At 49.0% G+C, this 14,760-nt stretch overlaps 1 protein-coding gene across 1 annotated transcript; it reads left to right on the forward strand.

Moving 5' to 3' along the window:
* The first annotated feature begins 218 nt into the window (after positions 1-218).
* On the forward strand, positions 219-14,485 carry LOC142292933 (perilipin-3-like). The gene is made up of 8 exons (XM_075337801.1): positions 219-306; positions 440-526; positions 4,527-4,722; positions 6,266-6,348; positions 6,814-7,099; positions 7,207-7,406; positions 7,493-7,606; positions 13,960-14,485. The coding sequence occupies exons 2-8, from the start codon at positions 470-472 to the stop codon at positions 14,308-14,310; spliced, it is 1,287 nt and encodes a 428-aa protein (XP_075193916.1). The 5' UTR covers positions 219-306; positions 440-469; the 3' UTR covers positions 14,311-14,485.
* The last annotated feature ends 275 nt before the right edge of the window (positions 14,486-14,760 follow it).

Here is a 14,760-nt window from a genome sequence, read left to right on the forward strand (position 1 = left end):
TCAGCAGCAGAGGGGCAGGCTGACCACCTCTCAGCAGCAGAGGGGCAGGCTGACCACCTCTCAGCAGCAGAGGGGCAGGCAGACCACCTCTCAGCAGCAGAGGGGCGGGCAGACCACCTCTCACCAGCAGAGGGGCGGGCAGACCACCTCTCACCAGCGCCGCACTTTACAGCTCCACCTCACAGTTGTTAGTGAAAGTTGCCGACTCCTCCCCGTCCGTCAGCTAAGCCCCGCCCTGGACGTCACCGCCCCTTTATATAGCGGCCAAGTGTGCAAAGCAGATCACTGAGTCGGAGCGGCCCAGCGGTGAGTGCAGGGTCCCGGGCCCGAGTACTGGAGCCGGTGCTGAGTGGGCTGGACACGCGTGGCCGGCATGGTGGTGCAGTGTTGTGGACGCCTTTCTTTGGCTGACACTTCCCCTTTGTGACTTTCCCCTCAGGTGAAATCTCGGCTACTAATCTTTGGCATCATGGCAAGTAACGGAGCGGATCCCGATGCCCAGGTGTGCGCGCCTCCGGAGCAGCAGGTGAGTGGCGCCCGCTATCGGTGCCATCAGGGCGCTCAGACGTGGCGATCTCCGCTGCCCTTTGTACCCTTCATCCAAGGCCACCTTCTAATCACGCTCCGGCTAAAGTGCCCGGTCACAAAGTAGGAATGTCTGGCACCAGATGCCCTGTCTATCATGGCCACATTACACGTGACACCTGGGCTGGGGACTTCTGGGCACGAGTGTCAGTGGGAAACAGTAGCCAGGACCTGAAGCTCTGATCGGCTGAGGACCCTGCATAGTGATCGGGCTGTGCCTGCTGGACCGGCACACATTGGCGTTATCCTGCTTTCTGATGAGCGATCACTGGGCATGTGGGTATGGCATAAGAGGTTTCCAGCCATCACAGCACTGGTAGTGATATTTGGGGTACGTGCCCACGATCAGGCTTCCTTGCAGAGATGCTAGTGTCCTGTGTGGGAGAACGTGCCTTCTATACCCACAATCAGGGTTATGGGTGGCCATGGCCTATTCTTGCTGTATTGTCCTGCAAACACTAGTGTCCACAAGAATACATTGATATGCTGTTGCTTGGAAGCTGTTCCCTATGTCAGTTTATGGAGATAAAATAGATCTCTCCCCAGTGGATATGGGATTCCTATAAATCCCATCCATTGTGCTTGTACTGGACAACACCACAAAACATGCTGTGGCCAACACTGACTGGACGTGTACTCACTGAATGCCACCTATTCTGAGCAATACAATAGAGATCTTGATTCCAGTGGATGAGTTGCTTGCTGTAGTTTTGATTCCCAGTGATTAACATGCATATCAAGTAAACCTACTGCCATGTTCTACATATTCATGAGCTTTGTATAACTTGACCTACCACTGGTGCTTTTTGCCTATGCAGTGTGCACAGAAAGCAATCAACCAGTGGGACTTGCCAGGGCACAGCCTCTAGAGAATTGGTAGACCTGCTTCAGACTTAGGGTATGTGCGCACTAGGCGTTTTTTCACGCTGCGTTTTTATGTGCGTTTTTGTCTAAAAAACGCACCCGCGGCTAAAAAAACGCATGCGTTTTTGCTGCGATTTGGTGCGTTTTTTGCTGCGTTTTTACTCACTGCGTTTTTAATCAGTGCACAATGCCATTAAAGATTGTTTTTGAAAAAGAAAAAAAAAAAAAAAAGGTCTGATGTCATTTCCTTCTTCAAAATGTTCATTGTATGCAGGAGAGCAGACAGCTGCAGAACTAGTGTATGCAGGAGAGCAGACAGCAGCTGCAGAACTACAAGGCTCAGCATCCTCCATCCAGGACTGTATGCAGTTTTTTGCCCAAAAAGAAAAAAAAAATGACATGGGCTTCGCCATATTTTTGTATGCTAGCCGGGTACAGCAGGCAGGTACGGGCTGCCCCCAACCCCCAGCTGCCTATTTGTACCCGGCTGGGAACCAAAAATATAGAGAAGCCCTTTTTTTTTAATTATTTCATGAAATAATTAAAAAAATGACGTGAGCTTCGCCTAATTTTTGAGTCCAGCTGGGTACAACTAGGCAGCTGGGGATTGGAATCCACAGTGCAGGGTGCCCATGCTTTCTGGGCACCCCCACTGCGAATTGCAGTCCGCAGCCACCCCAGAAAATGGCGCTTTCATAGAAGCGCCATCTTCTGGCGCTGTATCCAACTCTTCTAGCTGCCCTGGTGACGGGTGGCCCGCTGGGTAATAATGGGGTTAGGGCTAGCTGTATAGCTGGCCCTAAGCCCGAAATTCATGGTGTCACGCCAATATTAGACATGGCCACCATGAATTTCTAGTAATGATAAAAAAAAAAAAACACAACACACAGAAAAATATTTTTATTAGAAATAAAACACAACACAATTAGTGACTCCATCTTTATTGAAATAAACCCCCCTCCGCAGTAATCCTGGGTCAGGGTCCTGCGCCGTCCAATCCGGATCCAAAATCATCTGATCGGTTTGCTGGAAGGCAAAGCGATCAGATGTGTCAGGATCAAGTGCCTGAATCCCATCACACATCAGCTGATTGTATAAAAGCCGATTATACAATCAGCTGATGCATCAGTAGAAAAAAAAAAAAAATAATACTCACTTATGTGCTGTGCTGATTACCGGCAGCTCCTGGAGCGATCGGTTGGACAGGAGTATGATCCCGTTCGATCGCTGCAGCAGCTGCCGGTAATCAGCTGATGAAGTCCTCTGACGGCAGGATCAGCTGATAGCCGGCCGGACACGAAAAAGCCGGCGAGACTACGATCAGCTGATGCATCAGGTGATCAGCGCCAGGTCCTGCAAGCAAGGTCCTGCCCCGGGGAGACTGCACACAGCCAGAGCGGCGGGACCGAGACAGGGGCTGGGAGCGGGCATGGCACCGGGACCCTGCGGACAGGTGAGTATATGACATTTTTTTTTTTTTTTCTACTGTTCACTTTGGTTTTCGCCGCTGCCTCCACCTCCCGCCCAGACATGGCGCCGCACGGAGCTGACATGCACAGGACGGGAGGTGGACGCAGCGGTGACGGTACCGGGAGGATTCATGCTTCTGTGTTTACCAACAGAAGGAATCCTCTTCCTGTACACGTCACTGTAGTGCCCACCCCTTGCGTTTATAGCTGCGTTTTTAGTCATAGAAACGCGGCTATATGCGTTTTTCATTGCGTTTTTAACATCTCATTGAATTCAATGAGTGAAAAACGCAGTGGAAAACGCAGAAATAATTGACATGCTGCGTTTTTGTGGTCACCACAAAAACGCAGCTAAAAAAAAACGCTGTGTGAGGACAGCACTTCTGAAAACCCATAGACATTGCTGGGGAAGCAATGTCACTGCGTTTTCAGCACAAAAACGCGGTAAAAACGCCTAGTGCGCACAAGGCCTTAGAGCACCGCTCCAGTGTGTTTACAACCCCCCCCCCCCCCCCCTCCAATAGGGGCTCGTTCACACATGTGCAACCCATGCAGATTGCATGGCTGTCTCCTGATCAGACCATGACCGCTTCAGAAATGTATGGAGGTCTCCTCTGTCATCTTCACCAAGTAAGGCTGCTTTCACACATCCGTTTTTTGCTATGCGGCACAATCTGGCACTTTGCAGGAAAAACGTAACCGTGTTTTTTGCCGCTGGTCGCGTTTTTCCTGCATAGACTCTAATTAGTGCCGCATGGCCTTGCATTCGGTCCGGTTTTTGCTGCATTCAGCAGATTTAGCCGATGTGGCGGCCGGATGGAACGTTGCCTGGTACTTTTTTTTTTTTTTTGTGCGGCAAAAAAACCCGCATTGCGCCGCATCCGCTCGATGCGGCGCTTTTCTCCATGCATCCCTATGGATGCTGGATGCGGCGCGATGCAGCAAAAACCGCATCCGGCCGCTGCATGCGGTTTTTGCCACTCGCATGCTCAGTAGCATGCCGCAAGCGGCAAAAACCGGACGGGCTGCATGTAAAAAACTTATGCAAAGGATGCGGTGTTTTCACCGCATAGGTTTCACAGCCGGATTGAGCTGCGCGGCTCAAACCGGATGTGTGAAAGCAGCCTAAGGTGACCCACATCACGTGGTGCAGAGATGTGGACCTGGCCTGCTCTATACTCTAGTACACTAGCTGAGCCCATGTTAAAAGTGAAACCAACTCTAAAGTGTAAGTTGTGGGGCCGCATATTGCTGAAATCCTGTGGTTCACAGCAGTTCAGTGACCTTCTGTCTAGAGGACATGTGCTGGATTGAGTCAGACTGGAAACCGTGCAGCATGGCTGCCCATAGGGGGGGGGGGAGGGGGAATGTGTGGCTGCAATCTATGGGGGTGTGGGGGGGTTAAGCCAACACTAAAGGCTCCAAAGGAAAATGAAAACATTTAGTGTTGGTGAAAATGAAATACAAGAAGCATTGTGGGCTACAGGGTCTTCCCAGGAACATGTGCAATTACTGCATTGCTAAGTAGAAGGCCATCTTCTGCTAAAATCCACATCTTTGGTTCCTTGATAAGTACATCTGATGAATTGTGTATTCTCTCTCCCACAGAATGTGGTGGAACGTGTCACACAACTGCCTCTGGTCAGCTCTGCGTGCAGTGTGGTGAGCTCGGTGTACAACACTACCAAGGATAGCCACCCATACATCAGTAAAGTGTGCGATGTGGCTGAGAAAGGAGCCAAGACCTTAACGGATGTGGCTGTAACTGGATCAAAGCCTCTTATAAGCAGACTGGAGCCACAGAGTAAGTGTAATGTGTACCTGCACTGATCCGTGAGGGAGAGGGCTGCAATCTGATGCCTGACTGTGGGTGGCTGGAATCACACTGCTATTGTAATCAGGTGTGTTCTCTGAAATATTCACATTTGCAGGAGACAGCTGGGATCATAGGGAGAGCCCTGACTAGCCCAGCTTCAGCTGATGGGTCTCTTCCATGTGTGTAAATGCCTGTCAATCAACTGGTGCTAGCCACACCCCTCCCTATAGTTCCTGGCTTTTTTTTTTTTTTTTTTTAAACTTTGAAGCATTTCAAAAGTAAACCCTAAGGGTATGTGCCCACGATCAGGACTCACTCATGGGGTCCTGACCTGCGAGTCTGTGAGTAGCCTCTGCAGGAGACCACTGCTGCTTGTACCCACGATCAGGGTTCAGTGCGCTCTGGTCTTCTTGCTGTGGTCTCCCTACGGAGGGCGCATGCAAATCTACAGCAAACAATTGACATGTCGTCTGGAGAGCTGCACCGCAGGTCAGGGTTTGCTGAGGAAGAATCAAGCACAGTGGGCATGGCATGTCTACAAATCCCATCCACTGTGCTTGTACTGTACAATTCAGTGTCTTTGACACAGCTGAAGCATGCTGCATCCAAAACACTGATTGTGGGCACGCACCCTTAGGGGTACTTCTCACATAGCGAGATCGCTGCTGAGTCACTGTTTTTGTGACCTCAACCAGCGATCTGTGTGTGACACTCGGCAGCGATCTGGCCCCTGCTGTGAAATCGCTGCTAGTTACACACTGCTCTGGTTCATTTTTATTTTTTTTTTTTTTTTTTTTGGATTGACAGCTCACCAGCGATCATGTAGTGATGCACCAGTGATCCTGACCAGGTCAGATCGCTGGAGCATCGCTAAAGTGACTACCCTTAGGCAGCATCTGTGCACCCAGGTTCTCCTTCATGCTGCCCTTGGTGTAGGCAGTAGTAATCTAATGACTGGTTTCTTAAGTCAGTCTGAGCTAGCCATGAAACATGCAATGTGGCTGTTACAAACTCAGAACAACGTTTGGATAGTTATACTGCAGATCGGTAAATCAAATAGCTCTGACTAACACTTTTGCTGACATGTCAGCTGGTCTGGGCCAAGCAGTCTTATGAATTCATACCCATTGTGCACACTGATACTGTAAGAATGGATTGAGACCATGTCATCAGCCCATTTTGTGCCACGATTAACTGCTGATTTCTGCCCACATGAAGGATCAGCTGAGGGTCTAAAACAGAACAGCTAGTAGCTTCTGCAGAAGAATGAAGGCTTCTGGCTGGGTACATGACTGCCATTCTGGCTCAGAAACCAGCAAATCCTCATGGCGCACTGGTATGTCTGTAAGTCACTGCAGATCTATCATTTTAGACTAGACAATGCCTTTAAGGAAGCAAAATACCTGCACTGCAACTTTAATTAACACCCTTCCCCAGTAGGCATTCACATCCTCTTAAATCCCTTACCATTCCTCCCAGTGTCAGTAAAATTCAGAGCTTTAATGATATATATACTGTCCATTCCTTTTAGTTGCCACCGCTAATGAACTTGCCTGCAAAGGTTTAGACAAACTGGAATCTACTTTGCCTATTCTTCTGCAGCCAACAGAGAAGGTAAGATCTGACCGTTCAAGGATTATTTGTAAACCCCCAAGCTATTGCCCAGACTGATGGTGACAAGTTTAGATACTTGAATGGAGATTCTTCCATTCTGCACATTTGCTATAGTCAAAGGTTATGCCATCGCTATATAGCCGTTAGTTTGGGGTCCCACTGGCGGAATTCTCCTCAAGACAAAGGCACTGTTACATGCTGCTTCTCAGGGAGTGATGGTTAAATTTTCATACAAATGAATGGGAATTCTGGCAATGGCTTGTGTGATCTGAGGGCTTTAATCATGTATAATATAGAAATTTACATCAAAAGTAGGGAATTGTTCAGTACTTTAACACAATTAAGATATATATGGCAGAATACCTTATGTGATTTACTTTTAGCACTAACACATTTTCCTCTAATCTCTTCTGAATATTGCTGTGATCTAACATGTAACTATGTATTGGCATTGTCTTTGTGCAGGTTGTATCGGACACTAAAGGGCTGGTGACTGGAGCACGTGATGCAGTGGTTGGCGCTGTGACTGGCACTGTGACTGGAGCATGTGATACTGTCACAAGTGCTGTGTCCGGCATAATGGGCCTAGCAGTTGGTGCAGTACAGGGAAGTGTGGATGCCACTCGGTCCGTAGTCTCATCAGTGATGGACACACAAGTGGGCCAGTTTGTGACCAGCAGCCTAGATACAGTATTGGGAAAATCTGAGGAGTGGGTCGATCATTACCTTCCTATGACAGATGAGGAGCTGTGTAAGTAAGAATCTGATCAGATTGAAGAAGCACTCTAAAATGCAGCTAGCCATACCTTCCTATGGAACTGTATGGTCACTCTTCCTCACGGTTCTCTCCCTCTATAGCTCAGCTGGCCTCAACTGTCGAGGGATTTGAAGTTGCTTCACTTCAGCAGCAAAGAGAACGGCAAAGTTACTATGTCCGCCTGGGTTCTCTGTCCTCTCGCCTCCGTCAGCGGGCATACCAGCATTCTCTGGGCAAAGTGAGGAGTGCCCACATCAGCACAGTGGAGACCCTGGCACAGCTGCACCAAACTATTGACCTGGTATGCCTTTGTAAACCATTAAAAGATGCTACTACACTCTTAGTTGACATAACAATGGGTTTCTTGTGCTTTCACTTGTATTTAAGATGGAGATGTTCAAGCAGAGTGTAAATGGTGGCCAAGACAAACTACACCAGCTGTGGCTGGACTGGAGTCGCAAGCAGCCAGGATCTGAAGGTGTAGATGGCGAGGCTGAACAGGTAATGTGAATATTGATGGCCTATAGAATGAAAGCATGAACAACGCACAATGCCTACAAATTAAATCAAAATAAGTAAAGAACTACTATCACTATGAATGAAATGGTCTCGTTCAGTTAGTTAACGTTCATAGCTTCCTTATTGCCTCTTGATGTGGAAAAGAACAAATGTATGCCAAAAGTGCAGGTTTTGCTGCCCCTCTTAACCCTATAATGGTGTCCAGATGTTTGCCAAACCTTACAATCATGCTAGAAGAAAGAAGCGCTAATAGGGTTTTACCCGATAAATTACAGGTTAGTAACGTAAATTAATACACTTACCCAAAATGGTTGTGAAGGGTAACAACCACCATAGCATAGGATAATGGCGGCTTCCGTGGCCCCACGTGCAGAAGTCTTCAGTGTAAGAGGAGAAAAAGGGGTTAAACCCGCGCAATCCACCAAATAAGATGTAGAGATGTTGATAGATCACTTTTATTCCATAAGTCTACGCGTTTCAAGGTACAGAGACCTCTTCCTCAGAACCAGAAAAATCAACATGTATGTTGATTTTCTGGTTCTGAGGAAGAGGTCTCTGTACCTTGAAACGCGTAGACTTATGGAATAAAAGTGATCTATCAACATCTCCATCTTATTTGGTGGATTACGCGGGTTTAACCCCTTTTTCTCCTTACACTGAACCTTAATATGTAAGATGCAGACTTCTGAACTATGTAGTGATCAGTGCTGAGGCCAAGGAGTGACATTGGACACAGCAGATTCTGCCCACTCTTACTGCAGACATAACGTAGCAGTAAATGAAGCTTTCTTTATCGTTCCTATGGGAGACCCAGACATTGGGTGTATAGCTTCTGCCTCCGGAGGACACAAAGTACTACACTCAAAAGTGTAGCTCCTCCCTCTGAGCTTATACACCCCCTGGAGAACCAGATCTAGCCAGTTTATCGCTTTGTGTTCAGGAGGCATACATCCACACATGCATTCTCATCTGATTTTTCATTTTTGGAAAGTTTGAAGAATAGCGGGTCCAAGCCTGGACCCCCGGCATGTCCCTTCTCACCCCACTGTCGGCGGTGCTGTTAAGGTTGATTCAAGGCTGGAGCCTTACATGCCGTGCTCCTTCACCATCCCTCCTGGGCTCTGGCTTGAAGTGGGAGCCAGCACGGTTCTCCATGCTTGGCAAGAGACCAGTCTCCATCCGCAGCCCTTCAGGATCCTGCTGGACCGGAGCACTCGCCCCCAGGGACTTGGAACCCTGCGTCTCAGCAAGCTAAGTACCTGAGACGTGTATATATGGGGGTCCCTTGTACTTTATTGTTGTGGGAGAGTGTGCTGAGTGACTTTTGTGACCTTTCCGGCGGGTTCTCTGGCTGTCGCCTGAGAACCGCGCCGATGGTGCCTGCGCGCCGGCCGCACCGCTCAAATTTAGGCCCCGGCTTCGCCGGAGGCCTACTTTCGGTTTCACTGCCCTCGCATGTCATTCATGCAGAGGGACAGTGCGGCTCTGCCCAGCGGCCGTTCTACACAGGGGGGGATACACTCCTCACTGAGTTTGTCTCCTCCCCTGTAGGTGTCTATGGCCCTCCAGATCCTGCTCTCAGAGTGAGTCCCGCCCCCTCTCTTCGCTCCGGCGCCATTTTCTCAGCGTTCTTCCCTGCGATCAGCACTGGCTGCAGCATCCCTGCTGAGGTGCTTGGGGGTCTGGGCTTTGGGATCTGGAGGGCACACAAACCGCTCCAGCAGTCTGGTAAGCCACAACCTCCAGTTGTGGACCTTCTGTGTATATACTCTCTGGGGGTCATTCTGGCAGAGCCCCCACTTCAGCAGCATGTCTCACACGAGGAGCAAGGCTCCAAAGCTGTATTCAGTATGCACTGCATGTAAGCTCCTACTGCCTGAACCGAGCACCTATCCACATTGTGATGCCTGCTCTAACCTGACGATGCCTCAGCCTGGAATCGCCCCCCCCCCCCCCCCCTCAGTGGTCTCTCAGGCTGCTCCGGTCCCTGTGGCTGAACCCCCGGCTTGGGTAGAATCCTTATCTAGGTCTATCTCCCAGTCTTTTGCCAACTCCATGGGACAGCTGTCCAGGACTCTGCTGAACATGCATCAGCCCCCTTCACAGGGTGCCTCTGCTGCTAGGGCTCTCTCAGCAGAGCTCACAGAGGATTCATCATCTGGTCCCAGACACCGTCCTCCTAAAAGGAGACACAGGGCTCCCTCTCCTTCCTCGTCCCGCGGCTCTGTTTCAGACACTGACTCGCGGGTTGAGGAGGATGCCTTTACAGGGGGCTCGGAGGCTAACTCCATGTGCCCCATTGATCTGTCCGAAAGTGACTCAGATGTTAGTGATTTTGATTGCGTGCATTAATTCTGTACTGGATCTCAATCCGCCAGTATCAGAGGAGCAACCATCTCTGGCAGAAAAGCACCAGTTTGTCCTAAGAGGACAAAGAGTGTTCTTTAACCACTCCAGTTTTCAGGCCGCTGTGACAAAGCCCAGGGCCTGTCCTGACAAACGCTTCCCAAAGCGTGGTTCTGATGACCGGTTTCCACTTCCACCTGAGGTGGTCAAGGAGTGGGCTCATTCACCAAAGGTAGACCCTCCGGTGTCTAGACTCTCAGCCCGGAAAGCTGTATCAGTGGCTGATGGCACCTCTCAAGGATTCCACTGACCGCCAGGTCGACCTTCTGGCCAAATCTGTATATGAGGCGGCAGGGGCCTCATTCTCCCCAACTTTTGCAGCAGTGTGGGCTCTCAAAGCCATCTCTGCTTCTCTAGAGGAGATGCATTCCCTCGCCAGGGAATCTATGCCCGAAATGGTTACCTTAACTTCCCAAGCTTCAGCTTTTTCATCCTATGCCATGTCTGCCATGCTGGAGGCTTCTCACCGCACTGCAGTGGCTTCGGCTAATTCCCTCGCTATCCGCAGGATCCTGTGGCTTCGAGAGTGGAAGGCAGATGCTTCTTCAAAGAAGTACCTTGCTGGGCTCCCTTTTGCTGGGTCCCGGCTGTTCGGAGAACAGCTGGATGAAATTGTTAAGGAGGCTACTGGCAGGAAGAGTACTTCCATGCCACAAACCAAAACCAGGAAACCTGTCCAGGGTAGGAATCAGTCGAGGTTTCGCTCCTTTCGTTCCTCCAACTGGTCGTCCTCTAGGCCCTCGGCCTCGTCCACTAACTCAGCCAAGGACCAAAAATCCAGCTGGTGCACAAGCGCGTCCACAGAAGACCGCAGGAGCTGCTGCCACTAAGGCAGCCTCCTCGTGACTATCTGTCCGCACCAGCAACGTCCTTTAGCCGGTGGCAGGCTCCCCCCCCCCCCGCCCCCCAACGGAGTAATTGTACCGATTCCCGCCAGGGAACGGTTCAGAGGTTTCTACTCAAATCTTCAATCAAATTCCTTACCTGGACGACATTCTAGTCAAGGCTTCATCCAGCGCAGACTGTCAGCGGAGTGTCTCGCTCACTCTCGCCACTCTAGCCCAAGCTGTGCTTCTAGCTCTCCTAGCCTTTCACCACCTGTTGGCGGGCAGGCACATTCGAGTCCAGTCAGACAACGCGACAGCGGTTGCCTACATCAATCGCCAAGGCGGGACACGCAGCCGCCTAGCAATGTTGGAGGTACAACGCATCCTTCAATGGGTGGAGGACTCTGGGTCCACCATATCCGCAGTCCACATCCCAGGCGTGGAAAACTGGGAGGCAGATTATCTCAGCCGTCAAACCGTGGACAGTGGCGAGTGGTCCCTGCACCCGGCAGTGTTTCAGTCAATCTGCCGCAAGTGGGGCACTCCGGACGTGGATCTAATGGCATCCCGTCACAACAACAAGGTTCCGGTTTACGTGGCTCGCTCCCACGATCCTCAGGCCTTTGCAGTGGACGCTCTGGTTCAAGACTGGTCCCAGTTTCGTCTGTCCTACGTGGTGTTTTTTTTTTTTTTTTTTTTTTTGTCCTGATTTAGCTGCGCTCTCTTCGGAGTCACCTTTTTTAGTTTTTCATCAAGACAAGGTGGTTCTCCATCAGACTCCGGACTTTCTTCCTAAGGTGGTTTCTCCTTTCTACCTTAACCAGGACATTACCCTACCTTCCTTTTTGTCCGGCTCCTGTTCATCGCTTTGAAAAAGCGTTGCATACTCTGGATCTGGTGCGGGCGCTCCGGATCTGTCTCGCACCGCTGCTCTTAGGCGGTGCACCTCTCTTTTTGTGCTAACCACAGGTCGGCGTAAGGGCCTCTCTGCTTCTAAGCCGACCTTAGCCCGTTGGATTAGGTCAAGCATTTCGGATGCCTACCAGTGTTCTCAGGTGCCTCTCCCGCCGGGGATCAAGGCACACTCGACCAGAGCTGTCGGTGCCTCTTGGGCTTTCAGGCACCAGGCTACGGCTCAGCATGTCTGTCAGGCTGCCACTTGGTAGTGCTTTGAAAAGGTATGCAGGCTAGTCCAAGTGCATGCTCATACTTCGGCAGATGCGAGCTTGGGCAGACGCATCCTTCAGGCGGCTGTCGCCCACTTGTGAAGTTAGGCTCCGCCTACTTCTCAGTTTTTCTGTTTAGTCCCACCCATGGACTGCTTTGAGACGTCCCAATGTCTGGGTCTCCCATAGGAACGATAAGAGAATTTTGTTTGCTTACCGTAAATTCTTTTTATTATTTATAGTTCCGTATTGGGAGACCCAGCACCCTCCCTGTTGCCTGTTGGCAGTTTCTTGTTCCGTGTGTTATCACCGGCTGTTGTCATAGACAGAGGCTCCGGTTGTTCCGGTTCTTGCTTTGTTTTTACTTGTGGGTGGCTATTCTCCTTCAGCTTTTGCACTAAACTGGCTAGATCTGGTTCTCCAGGGGGTGTATAAGCTCAGAGGGAGGAGCTACACTTTTGAGTGTAGTACTTTGTCCTCCGGAGGCAGAAGTTATACACCCAATGTCTGGGTCTCCAATACAGAACTATAAGAAAAAGAATTTACAATAAGTAAACAAAATTCTCTTTTTATTTTTTTATGGCACATCTCAGCAGCTGCCCCCCTAGTGTTCAAAAGCTGGAAATAACTTTAAATTTGGTTGTATAAAATAAAAAAATGAAGTCTAACATTTTTAAAGATTAAGTGGTATTCCCATAAAATATAAACTGTCTGAACATTATTTTCTGTCCCTTGTGACTGCCTTATGAGGAACATATAAATAATTTGACAAAACTATAAATGACATGGACAAGGGGTGATCTATTGTCATTATTCTTCTCTCTCCACTGATCTGCAAGTAATCCCACATACTCTTGAATGGTCATGACTTAAAATGTTGGACTAACTAACCAGCTGCCTTACTCTATAGCTTAATCTTCCACCCTTGTATATAGGTAAGTAGTCTTCCAATTAATCAAGCTTCTAGGTTATCCTACATTAGTTATGACCCCAGTTGAGAGAGGGAGACTGTCTAAAATCAGGATTAACAAAAAATGAATATGACAGTGCATGTATAACACCTCCTCGCTACATTATGGCTCCCTAGGACTTGCAACATTGAACTTTCCTTAGTTTGCTCATTCAAGTGACTATGTGTTTTATAAAATGCTTTCAGAAATTATGTAAATGGTTAAAAGTGATTATTGGATTATGAAGACTTGGTAGCCTATTCTGGTTTGAAACTGCCCCTATATGGAGGAGAAAATGGCTTGCTGTATAAGGCTACTTTAACACATCCGGTTTGAGCACTGCGGCTCAATCCGGATGTGAAAACTATGCAACGGATGCGGCGAAAACACCGCATCCTTTGCATAAGTTTTTACATGCAGCCCGTCCGTTTTTTTTCCAGTTGCGGCATGCTACTGAGCATGCGCAGTGGAAAAAACCGCATGCGGCGAGCAGATGCGTTTTTCTGCATCCAGCCTCCATAGGTATGCATTGGAAAATGTGCCGCAGCGGCCGTATGCGGCACGATGCAGTGTTTTTTGCCGGAGCAAAAAACGTTGCAGAGAACGTTCGATGCGGCATCGGCTAAATCTGCCGCATGCGGCAAAAACCGGACCGAACGCAAGCCCCTGCGGCACAATACGGCACTAATGTAAGTCTATGCAAAACCGCAACCGGCGTTACAAAAGCCGGTTGCGGTTTTTCTGCAGAACGCCGTATTGTGCCGCAGAGCAAAAATCCGGATGTGTGAAAGGGGCCTAAGTGTGGTTGCATTGCAGCCTTGAGCTCAATCCCAACAAGACATGTTCTCCCCATGTCTGTGTAGGTGTGATCACTTGCCAAAGATGCTGATGTGAATTTAAACTATTCAATGTTTGCTCGTGTTGGCACCCTATATTAAATGTACTTATTCTGAGCATAAGTGCTAATAAATCAACTTCTCTTGCAGCCACTGGAGTCTCGTGTGCTAACCATGACCCGTACCCTGACCAAGCAACTCCAAACTACCTGTTTTACTCTGGTATCCGGGGCACAAGGCCTGCCAGCTAACATACAGGACCGAATGCAGCAACTCCGGCAAACGGCTCAAGACCTGCACTCTTCCTTTTCCTCTGCTCATTCCCTCCAAGATATTTCAGCAGGAATTCTGACTCAAAGCCGTGAACAAGCCTCAAAAGTCCAAGACCATGTGAATGAGCTCTTAAGCTATGTAGTCGCAAACACTCCATTAACATGGCTGGTGGGCCCTTTTGCACCTCAGCTGGTTGAACGTCCAGAAATGCCTGAAAAGATTGAATAAGCGATCCTTCAGCCCCCCAATATCTGCACTTTAACCTTGAAGGTGATATTATGTGCCATATTCTTTTGTGATTTGGTATAGTTCACAGCATAACAATTTGTACTTGGTAACCTGCTTAATTTTTTGCCTTCTCTTGTACTATTGTGCCAAAATCTATAAAAATATGTTCTCAGCATTTGTTTGTGTTTTTCCATGACTTTAAAGCCACCAGGTTTATTCAGTAGGTATTACAGTTCTTAACCTAATTGGGTAGCCCACATGTCTTGTGCAGCAGCTTATCAGTTCCACCTTGCTCATTACTTGTGATGCACTGGGTTTTCAAGGCTGCCCTAGCCCTACTCCTCGTAGGCTCAGTTGCAAGCCACATTCCATGGGTGGGCCTCTATGATGGATAAGATGAAGTCAATAATTTCCTTATCCTTTTCCTGCCAAAGATAAAAAAAAAAAAAT

Source organism: Anomaloglossus baeobatrachus, chromosome 1 (assembly GCF_048569485.1).
Source record: "Anomaloglossus baeobatrachus isolate aAnoBae1 chromosome 1, aAnoBae1.hap1, whole genome shotgun sequence".
Classification (NCBI taxonomy): Eukaryota; Metazoa; Chordata; class Amphibia; order Anura; family Aromobatidae; genus Anomaloglossus; species Anomaloglossus baeobatrachus.